Source organism: Empidonax traillii, unplaced genomic scaffold, assembly GCF_003031625.1.
Source record: "Empidonax traillii isolate 1590-97213 ecotype Southwest subspecies unplaced genomic scaffold, ASM303162v1 scaffold26:size2357266, whole genome shotgun sequence".
Taxonomy (NCBI): domain Eukaryota; kingdom Metazoa; phylum Chordata; class Aves; order Passeriformes; family Tyrannidae; genus Empidonax; species Empidonax traillii.
This window is the reverse complement of record NW_020955219.1, coordinates 1,493,770-1,505,455: the sequence shown is the minus strand read 5'-3', so window position 1 is coordinate 1,505,455 and position 11,686 is coordinate 1,493,770. Positions and strand designations below refer to the sequence as shown.

Below are 11,686 nucleotides of genomic sequence, written 5' to 3'. Positions count from 1 at the left end.
TCATGTCCATATGTGTGCTCTGGCATCTCTGTGGTGTGTTTTGACAGATCAAAGCAAACTCTTAGCAATGGCAGAGTGGCCAGTAAGGTGATATTCAGACAGAAATGTTAGATTCGTAATTATCCCCCTTTATATGTGTGTCAGCTAAGACTTTTTTTGAAGTTGACCTTGGCAGTGGCCACTAATTTGGCTTTTGAGGTTGCCCCTAGACAGCAGATGCTCCAACAGGTGAGGAAGACCATCTCCTGCTCATCTCTTTTTTCATAGCACTGTGCTGGGCCTGGCTGGTATAACATGTCTGTGATAACATTCCATCTGATCTGAGGGAGACCATGTGAAAGCTTTAATAAATCTCACCTTAGGAAAGCAATTCACATAATAAGTAAGTGGGATTAAAAACAGCCACCAGCTCAGAAGGTGAATGAGAAGCTTTTTTGAGTATATGGACCACAACTTTAATTTTTGGCATCTAACTCATCTATGTTTAACAGGAGCTGTACAAAAGAGTCCGTCTCCTAGTGTAAAGGCCAAGCAAGGAGAGACGTCATCTCCCCTCAGCTGGACTATGAAACGCTTCCTGGAGCCAGCAAGCCGGGTAAAATGATTAAGTGCAATAAAAACAGTGTCTGTCTCAAATTCAGCTTTTACTGAAGCTCTTACTTGATCAGGGAGTTCAAACCCAAACCTGTAGGCTACCTTCCTTGTCACATAAGAGTGTTTCTTGCATGACACATTCAAACTGGGACAGCAGCAAGCTCCTGTCTGTCTGTGTGACTGTAGCCTTTGGGGGTGATGTGCAGAGCACGGCAGATGAGGCTGTGGGCTCCCACCTCCTGCCACCCTAAAGGCACCCCTGCTCTGTGGGACACAGAGGTGAAGTTAGCAGGAGAGACCTGATCCTGTGGGCAGAAGGCTGAGCACTTAGCCATTGCAGTGGAAAAGTCCGTTTTTTATGAGAAAGCCGAGGAAGCCACAGACACTGTTTCCAGAGGTACAAACCCTTCACTTCTTTCAGTGTAGAAGGTGCTTAAGGGGAACTACAGAAGTGAATGGTTTCATCCCTTGTTTCTGCGTTGAACCACACCTGCAAAGTGGTGGGATTTGGAATCCCTTTCTACTTATTGTACTGTCTAAAAGTGGTGTGCAGCATTTCCACCATCCGACGTTGACAGTTTGGCTCTTGATACACTGACAGGTCCTCTGTTTTAAAAATTGGCTTTAAACTGCTCTAACTGACACAGCAGTGATGTGGAGTTTGTGGTGCTCACGTGCAGGCAGGGGCTTTAGGCATCGATGATGGCTGGTTACCAGGCTCCCTTCTTTCCAGCAGGGATCTGTCAGCTCTGAGGCAGAGCTCTCCCAGTACTTCTCGCATGACAGCACGAGCCATCTCCCGTTTCCTGATGCAGTAACTGGCCCCTGCGATGAAGAACAGCTCCGTCACAAGAACAGAAACAGTTTGTTGGATGATGGCAACCTAAGTAAGTGCTGGAAACATCTGATCATTTGACTAATGAGGGGAGAGTCACTGAGCACTGGGTGCTTTACAGGATAGCAGTGGTGTTCCCTGTGCTGGTATGAACTGCTGGACAGTGTAGTGCAAGCCAGTGGCTGATCATAGGAAATTCTGGGAAATTGAAGGGCTTTACAACAATACACATAAGTGTGCGTTTCCATGGCATTTTGTTCAAATTGCTGCTCTGATTATGTGAAAATGACTTTATTTTATTGGTTTGGCTGAAACTAGATTGACAGCACTGCAGATTTGGTATTTTTTCCAAGTGGCTGATGATCGTCTGATTTATTACGTTTAAATTAACACGTTTATAGCTTTCTCAAAAACACAATTTTGAAATGTCACATAGCAGTGTAAAACAAATGTGCAGTTTGACATCAGATATTTTGCATATGTGTCTTTCTCCCCGTAGTAACTGACTTAAAGATTCTTATGTGTCCTTATTGACATGCGCCTGATCTAAGCTTCAAAGGAAATTGCATTTGTTCTCCCTTTAATGTGGTTCTCAGGTAATTTCTTTGTCTAGAGTTTATTTTTGTCTGGAAACTATTTAATGTTTAAAAGCATTTTTACATTCCTAGTAGTTACCAAACAAAGCAAAACAAAATAACTTTCTACAAAATAAGATGCAGTTCTTTCTACAAAGTATGTGGAAAGGATTCTTGGGTTTGTTAGAACTTAGTTTGAAACTGATTGTTGTGTGCTTCAGTCTTTGTTCAGAAGAGCAATTTTCACCCTCTGTTTAATGCAGGCAGTCCTGAGCTTAGATTTAAGCAAAATATAAAAGCAAATCTGTTGTTTAAATTAAAATACACATTTGAATTTGCATCCCTTTCTTGTTTGAGTCACAGTCATAATTTAGAAATAAACTGAAAATAGAACCAAATGTGCCATGAACTGATTTCAGGAGTTACCTGTAAATGGTAGTGCTATCTACAGCCCCTCCTGTACTTAGCAGGACATGAAAAACATGCTTTTTGCTTTGTGAAGAGAAGTTAAGCTTCCTCTGAAAACAGAACCGCATGTATTCTGCTGAGGTCAGAGGCATGGTATTAAGAATCATCCATAAGTACAATTAAAGTATAACTTCTCTTTTCCCTAGCTGCTAGAGATGGGGGAGTGGCAAAAGCAAATGGCCTGGCTCCTACAGCTGCTGGAAGACTGTCTGGCCATCACAACAAGCCTGTGGAGTCTGTCCGACCCGGCATCCTCAGTGACAGCCCCAAATCTGCCCGCAGCCCCTTTCACCGACAGAGGAGGGTTGTCTTCTATGATGGGGATGGCAGCGATGACGATGAGAGTTCCCACTTGCACAGAAGCCAGAGGGCCAAGAGCCAGGAGGATGCTGGCATTGTCATTACAACCTCATCTGTAGAAATTGATGAGGAGAGCCAGGACAGTGAGTCATCTAGATACAGTGGCATGGAGACATCTTCCCCTGCCTTCAGCAACTCTGTGGAGTCTGCAGACAGCACACTGGAGCAAATTGAATCTCCTTTCTTCCCCATCATAGCATTTGATTACTCGAGTGTGCCTGAAGTTCGTCTTGGCAGCCTGAGTTTGAGGGAGCTCCGAGAAGCACAACTTGAATCCAAGAGGTCACCAAAACTTGAGCACAGAGCAGTCACAAGAGTGAAAAGCATGATGAGCACAGAATGCCGAAACCTTCAGAGACACAGGACAGAGGAGCCTAGCACATACAACAAGCCTGTTGCGAGGATGCTCCCTCACAGCAAGAAGTGTGAAGCACCCGATGGGGCTGGGCAGGGCCAGATTGAAGTTGTCACTCTGGTTCGCAATGAGCATGAGTCGTTTGGCCTGGATTTGGAAATCCAAGCCATGCCTTTAAAGGTGGTTGTCACAGGGATGCGGCCAGGTGGAGCAGCAGAAATGGTAATTTTTAAATTTCAGTTACCTTGTTATGATTTGCTTTCCCATTGAAGGGATGATGATGATGATGATGATTGTTATTATTAAGCAAGTGATCTGTTGAGAGTAAGTGCAACTGAGGTTTTTGTCTTTGCTGGGCAAAGTGTCTCACCCCATATTGTTCCGAAGCTGGTGCTAAATGAAATGTTTCTGATTCAGAAGTGCATCGAGGATTATCAAAACTAGGAGAGGTGGGATGCAGATCCAACGAGATGGACTCATCCCCACTTGCAGTTGCAGTTTTGAGGGAATGCAGTTTTTGTATTTGTTCAACCAGGGGCAAAGAGAAAATAAGTATATCCTGGTGATAAAAGCATTTATTATGCTCTGTTATCTTATATGCACATTATCCTGTATTACACAGGTCTGGAACTAAGAAGCCTTAGGTGCTGGCCAGGTTTACCAAGAGCCACAGTAATACTAGTAATACATTGCTCTTCTGCATCTCACACATATCCATATAGGTACTTTCTTCATGCTGGATGTGGAATTGCTGACCTAGGTGCAGAAGCAGAGAAAGAAGAAGGAGAAAAGTCTGGTGTACAAACATGGATGTAGCATTTTTAATCTTGTTAGTGGCCACTAGAGTAAGAGGGGATATAGCATAGTTAGAATGGGGCTGTGAGATCTGGAGATTTGGGTTTTGTTCCTTCCTTTTTCTCTGACTTACTGTGCAGTGTTTAGAAACATACTCAGACTTTTTCCTCAAGATTTCAGTCCCTGTCTAGTTTAGTTGTTTAGGAGACTTCCACCAAGAATATAGTTCATACATGGCATTCAAAAATGATACACAGTGTTCCAGTCCTGAAGAAGGCGGGGTTGATTCATCCCAATTAATGTAACTGAAGAGGGCTATGTCCTCCATCCTGATACTGATCTTTCAGAGAAACCAGCAGCTGTTTTGACCTTCCTGTTTTAGATTGATCTTTAATTCTCCTTCTGGCAGAAGTACAGTCTGCTCTTTATTTATGTGTTGGCAAACTGACAGCAGTGGTACCTGTGCTCTGCAGTGATGTGAAATAGGGGATGTTACTCACAGGCTGTTAATTGCTTCCCTGAAATCTTTACCCCTGTGGCAGGGCTTCTGGTGTGTATTTACAATTTCCTTGAATCTCTCATTGCATTAGGGATCAATGGGCAAGATGGCTGTAGGAGATGAGATTACCACCATCAACAGTATCCCCGTCAGTAAGATGACATACGAGGAAATCTGCTTGCTTATGCAGTGTCTTCCCACATCCGTAACCCTGGAGATCCAGAAAGCAGCATCAGGTGAGAAAGTAGTTTCGCTTCTGTACCATTTATTCTGGGTAGCGGTGATGAAAATGCCCTTAGATCAACTGGGTCTGACCTTCTGGTGCCACAGCTTTCTGCATAGATTCAGAGAAGAAGATGGGGGACATGTTTGTGTCTGCACTGGTGAGCCAGGCAAAGCATTTCATCACCAAACCAGGCTTCAGTGGGCCTCCTTAGCACAATGATGAGGGGAGCGAACCTACTCCTGTGCAAAGCATTCAAAGCTCCCACATAGAGTATGTCCTTCCTGCCAGCATATGCAGAGGTGTGAGTTGTTTCATGCAGACTGGGAACTAAAACAGCAGTGACCCTTGTCCTGACAACCTGTTTTGTTGCTGTGCCTGTTCATTAAATATATTGACCCTTTATAATCAAATCTGTCTCTCTCTCTTAAATCTGAAGTTTAAGTAACATTTTTATGAATGAATAATAAGATACTAAAAGCCTCTTTTCTTTAATTCTTTCTTCCTTTCCCTTTCCTGTGTCAGAATTCTCTGAAGTACAGGAAGATGAAACAGAAAACCCAAGAAAACTAAATTCTTCTAAAAATGTTTATTTGCATGTTTCTTTATAAAAAGGATTCTAGTGTGAATTGAAGTATCTGATACCTCCTTACTTTCTGCTCAGGGCTGATTTATGCTGCTACAGCAATATATGAATCCCCACAGACTGTACAAATTATGTGGTGTGGAAATGAGTGTTTGAAAAAGAAAAGCATACTTTTCAAATTCAGGAAGAATATAATATTTTGCTTTGCGCTAGCTTATGATCTTCTTTGTGTACCTATTAATACCTGGGAAACTAAAGTGCTTCCAGATGCATGACTTCCAGTCGTTTTTTGAGGAATTCCAGGCTATGCAGAGTCTTGTTCTTGTTTTTTTTAGATTGCTGTGGCTTTTGCAAACCAATAACATTGGGGTAAGGATGCACTGGCACTCCTTTATGATGCATCTCTTCTGTTTTACCCTTCCCCTTGCCATAGCCTACTGGCAGAAAAGAAAGTCTCTTCAGTGTGTAATACAGCATGCTGAAGCAGGGCAGTACTTGAAATCCTGAGGTGTCTTTCACTTTGTTGACTCCAGGAAGAATCAGCACTTCTTAATGTGGATGCTAAATACAGTGATATGGATAATCCTGCAGGTTTGTGCAAAAAGTACAGAGATGTGCAGGCACATTTGAATGCGCAGGAAAGGATACTGACACTGTGAATAACCTCTCCTTCTTCATGCAGTTTCTGGGCCTTGTGTTGTAGTAACTGGCCTCTAGAAGGCAGCTTAAATGGGGATGCTTGTCTCAGAGCAACGTAGAGAGGTGGAATCGGGTGCTTAACTTGAAGTGCTGAAAATTGAAGATAGGAGAAATGAGTGAGCAGGAATGTGTCAAAGTGCAGCAGTGACAGGGAGGTTGGTGTGTTACCCAGAGTGGGTTAAACATGTGCTAGAAGCAAGGAAAGGCCTGCGCCAGAAATGCTGTAAAGCCCATGTGCTTGATGTGTGTATAATGTCACCCACATGTGTCCCATTGAACGCCTGCAGAAATGCCGAGAGGATCAGAGTCAAATTCTTTACGCACAGATTGTCACTGTGTTATCTGTTCACCTTTGCTATGTCAGGGCTTTTTGTATGCTTCTGGAGTCTCTATTGGAGACTTCTTTGATCAAACAAGTGATGAGAAGCAGTGCTGCTCAGCGTGACTTACTGCACGCTGGCACTTTGGTAGTTGACTGCTTGACTGTTGCAGTTTCAAAGATGAGAATTAAACAGATCATGACTACTCACCTTGGATAAGTGGATTGCTCCCTTCTGTGTGCTTCTCAAATAGACGGGGTTATGATTAATTTGAGTTGTTGTAAACATCATTACCGAAGATGAGGATTGCAGAGCAAAAGGAAAACATGTAGCCTGACTACATGGGAATCTGTTTTTGTAATAAAAGCTGGTGTTTTGTGTATCACTTCTTATATCTGACAGGATTTTGCTTATTTTTTAATTTTTTTTTTAATTATTTTTTATTTTTATCATGATACAGCTGTCAGCAGATTTACAAACCTCATCCTGTCTCCAGGGGTAGACAGTCAAAATCAGGCCAATGTCAGCAGCATCCTCACAAGTGAGGAAGAGCCAAGTGCTGGGAAGCGAGAACGAGCAGGTTTGCAGAATGCTGGAAGCAGCTGTGCGGCGGAGAGAGCAACACTGCCGCCTGATGCCGCGAGCAGAGACGTGCACAGAGGTACCACGAAAGGCAGCCGCGAGGAGGACTGCGCTGCCATCCCTGTCACCGACATCGACGACTTGCTCAGCCAGATGGGCGCCCCCGAGAGCAGGGCCTCGCGCACCCCGTCGCGCGCAGAGAGCCCCCTCCGAGATGAGTACACCACAATGTGCTGCTGCGGCACCGATGAAGGCTGCCCCGGGTCCGAGCCGCGAGTGACCAAGGAGGAGCCGCTGGAAAAAACTGTGAATTGCGGAGCGAGCGCACAAGGGGTCTTGGGGCTGTCTGTGTTGGACTCCATTAACACAGGCAAACTTTTTACTGTGAATAAAAACTCTTTGAATAACTATTCTAGGAATTTTAGCAGTTTAAATGAGGACGAGTTGCCTGCAGCAAACTCTCTGGAAGGTAAGAGGAGTGACCCATTTCCGAAGTCTATGTATGGGGCTGCGGAGGATTCTCACTCAGACGCAGAGTCTGTCACGGAAACCTTTGATGGTGCTAGCGAGGTGTTGCTTGGGCAGTGTGCTGCTGCAAGTGTCCCTGCAGCTTGCACTGTAGTGGAGTCAGATGAGGAGCAAATTGAGATTTGCTGCACGAACGATGAGCTGCTAAAGCCCACGCAGGAGCAGCATCCCACACCTGGAACAAACTCATCCTTACTGTCCCCACTACACCCTTACGGCAGCAAAGTTTTGCAGACTGAGGGCTGTGCAATGTGCGGATCACTGGAGACAAGCATCAACAAATTAGGTTTGGAAGATCATAGTGGTCCCACTCCATGCCCCTCACAGTGTTCGGAAGTGTCCTCTGCGTCCTTGTGTTCTCCTTCCTCAGTTTTCCTGCCAGAAAAAGACATCCTAAAGAATTCAGCCAATATCCCTGAAGTTTACTCTTTCTGTAACAATGGTGCCTTACGTACAGAAGAACAGATGGATTTGAGGAAGAGTAATGGACATATGAAATGCTGTGAATCCACTGAAGAGGAAGGATCTCTGCACTGCAAAAAGATAAGCTTTTGCTCTGCTAGAAATGTCAGCATCTTGGAGAACAGCTTGCTTGAGAAAGATGGATATCATGATGAGCAGAGATCCAAATCCGAAAGCGAAGCAGTGGTTGATGACTGTAATCATGCTGTTAGTTATTGCCTGGCGAAGAAAGAAACCAGCAGTTTGTCCAACTTGTCTAAAACAGACAGCAATCATATGAATGCATCGTCAACAAGAGGAATATCACTCAGGTCACCGTTTCCCACTAGATCTAAAGATCCAAAGGCTAATGCAACTCATGACTTGCCAGGGAAAATTGAGAAAAATAACTCTGTGACTTCAGGAAGGACTTCAAATGGAAAAGTCCAAAGCTCAGGCACAAATCACTGCAAAGGAGCTGCAGTACCGCACAGCCCATCCTCACAGAAAAAGTCCTGTCAGGAGTCTAAGGCAATGGCACAAAAAAGTATAATGGACACCCTTTTAAATAATCAGAAGGCCAAAGCAGGACCAAAGCTAAAAGGGTTCACCATCAAAAGCAAAACAAAGACAAATTCAGATTCTTCTGGTCTTAATCCTACCAAAGTGAATGGGGCTGATCAGAAAAGGGCTTCTGTTTCTCCACAGCTGTCTCCCAAACTCCTGGGAAAGAAAACACCATTGTCCCGTAATTCACCTACAAATCCAGATCCTGGCAGGAACATTTCAGCAGCCTCAAGGACTCTGAAATCAGAGCTGGAAAATAAACCATCTCTGGGCATTTCTGAAGATTCGCTTTTGCCTCTCCTGAATGGCAGTGGCAGCCCAACAGCAAGTGGTGAAATGAAGTGTGGCTGTGGGGAGTTAACATGGGGAAAGCCAAAAGAAAAGCAGGTTTCCCCTGTGGCATGTCAGGGTAGGAGTGCTAAGGCAGATGATTTCAGAGCCAGAGACAATCAGTCCAAAGTCACTTCACCTCCTCAGGGGATATCAAAAGTTGAATATGGGAAAGGGAGGACTGATAACCCTGAAACAGGCCTGAACCCAATCAAGATCATTTATAGTGCAGATGACCTTAGGCAATTAGATCTGCAAAATGTAGGACCATCTGCTGGAGGCTGTTCTTCTTCATTGAGGTCCCCCCCAGTTCAGCAGGAGCAGCTGGAAGGGCAAGAAATCCAGCGCACTTTCATTGAGGTGAAGCTTTCCTCCTCACCATCCCCTTCTTCCTCCTCATCTGCCTCTTCCTCACCAGCATCATTTTTGCAGCTGCCATTGCTAGAGAAAACAGAAGAGGTGAACACAGGAGTACCTCGGCTCACTGAGGAGGCAGGGACCGTGCAGTATTTCTCAAAAGCAGATGGTGCTGGAGACAAACATCTCTGTGGCTTGTCTAAACCTGTGACAAGGACCTACTCAATGCCAGCCCAGTTATCGGGTCACTTGAAGGAAGACTGCCATGTTACAGAGGTTCATGCTGTGCAAGGCCCCCACGGCCATGCTGCAGAGGAGAAATACCCCCAGCGGATGTTAAAGGTAGTTCACTTGAATCTGCCAAACAGCCAGAACGGAAAGGAGCAGGCATACACCTCCAAAAGTGCCCAGAAGGTCCATGACACGTCCCCCTCAGTGAGTGACATCAGCTACCCCACTGCCGATAAGCTGAGGAGCTTCAAGAGGAATTACTACTACTATGAGCTGAACTGGCCACATGACCCTATTTCATCCTTCTCTGTCAAACAGAGGATCAAATCCTTTGAAAACCTGGCAAATTTTGACCGGCCCATGGTGAAGGCCATCGATATATGCTCATCTGCAAGGTTGCCCCTTGCCAGGAGGTCGTGTGGTGGGTTGGCCACACCATCCAGCACTGCTGAGACTCCATGGACGCTGCGGCGCAGCTTGAGTTCCTATGGTGGCAGCCCCAGCCCAGCCAGCGCCACGGCCAAGTCTCCCCCCAGCACAGAGCCTGTGCGTGTGGCTGAGGGTGGCGAAGGGGACCGAAAGCCCCAGAGGAGTGAAGAGGGTGGTGCCGGGCCAGACGTGGCCGCCTTCCCTGCCTCGGCCTTGCAGGTGCGCCGCAGCCGGGGCCTGGGGCGGCCGCTGCTGTCCCGCTCCAGGCTGCGGGAGCTGAGAGCCCTCAGTATGCCCGACCTAGACAAGCTGTGCGGAGAGGGGTTCTCAGGTCCGCCACAGCCTGCTTGCTTCAAAACGGAGCTGGAAATCACGCCCCGCAGAGCCCTTGGCACGCCTGGCCAGAACGGGGCAGCTCCGCCAGCCCACTGCGGACCTGCAGAGACGGCTGGATTGGGAAGGGGTACCTGCAGCCCCCGAGACAGTGGGTCGGGAACTCCAGGTTCTGCCTCGGATGATGACGTTCCCCATAGCAGCTCTCTGGATGGGGAAAACAGCTGGTCCATCAGGTTGGTGTCAGTTTGCTACCACTGTTTAATTTTCATCCCCACAAGCCCTTCCCGAGGCAGAGCTTCCACTTTGTCCCAGGTCTGGCCCAAAGCACATCTCAGCTGTGGCCCCAGCCCTCTGTCCCCTCTCAATTCGGGGTGTCATTCATGCTCTTGATGCCTTGGAACTGCCATGCTGCTATGGTTGGCAGCTGTGCTCCAGTACAGGATGAAACATTTTATCCTGGCTTAGATATGCTCCTTTTCCTTATCCCCTCTAGCTGGTGCTGGTCAGTTTTTGGCCCCATTACAGAACAGCAGCGGTGGTGGAGGGGAGGCTGCACACACTGGCTGCTGGCACAGCCTGCGGTGACATACAAGGTTATTGTCCTGCCAGAAGCAGTCTTCAGATGTAGCTCTCTTTTTGTTAGTGTCTGTTGCTGAAACCACTGGGGAAGGATGAAGGGAACAAAACAGGGACTGTTTCAGAGTTTTTCTCAAATAGTCTTCTCTGCCCCTTCCCATTCTCCCAGTTCTTCCATTTCTCAACGGTTTTCAAGATTTCTGCTTTATCATTTATCCTTATGCAACCTACACTGTATACCTGAAATGTATCTCTATACAGTTGAGAAATATAAAGCTCTTTTATCTTTTTATGTAATTTTAGCTTGGATCAGCTGCTTGTCTCAAGCCTGGACCAGCAAAAACTGCAATCTGTTTTGTCAGCAATAGTACCAAAATGTGATGTTGCTGCTGTGCTCCAAGAAGTCAAAGCACAAGTAAAGGTAAAAACAAAAAGATAAAACTAGGTTATTGGCAGATTTTTAAGGGGTTTCTTCATGGCAGATAAAATCTTTTCCAAACAGTTTCAGAGCTCCTCCAGTAGTCCTATGGTATCTTACTACTATCAACTGCAGCTGATGTTAGCTTTACTAATGCTGGTTTTTGAGTGCCTGCTATAAACCCATAATAATTTTGAATGGCTTTTTATATAAGAAAGTTCAAAAGCAGTTTCAAGTCACAATAAATAGACCTGTTTTAAGTGGAGAAGTATGCCTGCATCTTGGTTTGTCAGTAGCTGCACATCAGAATTTAACTTTCCACCAGCCATCTGGGTTAAACTCAGTTACCCCGCTGTGCAAGGGAAGCTCTGCTCCTCTCTGTGCCTAGAAGCACCAGCCTTTTGTTAGAAGCTGCAGTCTCAGAAATTGAACTTATTTTGTTTAATGCTGAATTCATGGCTTGCAACACTGGAAAGTGGCTGCTAGTGGGTTTGTAAGAGACACCTGTGACCTTCTTGTTCTCTTTGTGGAAACTGGCTATCACATCAAGATAACCTGCTTCATTATCTAGGTTTTTAAAGA

The 11,686-nt window shown here is 45.7% G+C and overlaps 1 protein-coding gene across 8 annotated transcripts in view; it reads left to right on the top strand.

Moving 5' to 3' along the window:
• The window catches only part of PDZD2 (PDZ domain containing 2), a 190,427-nt gene extending 178,980 nt beyond the window's left edge, over positions 1 to 11,447 (top strand). For 5 of the 8 annotated variants that reach the window (XM_027907017.1, XM_027907041.1, XM_027907033.1 and 2 more), the window contains 6 exons: positions 492 to 595; positions 1,328 to 1,481; positions 2,619 to 3,409; positions 4,573 to 4,717; positions 6,770 to 10,343; positions 10,990 to 11,446. In XM_027907017.1, coding sequence (XP_027762818.1) covers positions 492 to 595; positions 1,328 to 1,481; positions 2,619 to 3,409; positions 4,573 to 4,717; positions 6,770 to 10,343; positions 10,990 to 11,125 — 4,904 coding nt within the window. In that variant the 3' untranslated portion in view covers positions 11,126 to 11,446. Of the gene's footprint in view, positions 1 to 491; positions 596 to 1,327; positions 1,482 to 2,618; positions 3,410 to 4,572; positions 4,718 to 6,769; positions 10,344 to 10,989 lie in introns of all 8 variants that reach the window. The other 3 variants (XM_027907056.1, XM_027907049.1, XM_027907072.1) reach the window with 3 other exon arrangements.
• Positions 11,448 to 11,686: the final 239 nt, after the last annotated feature.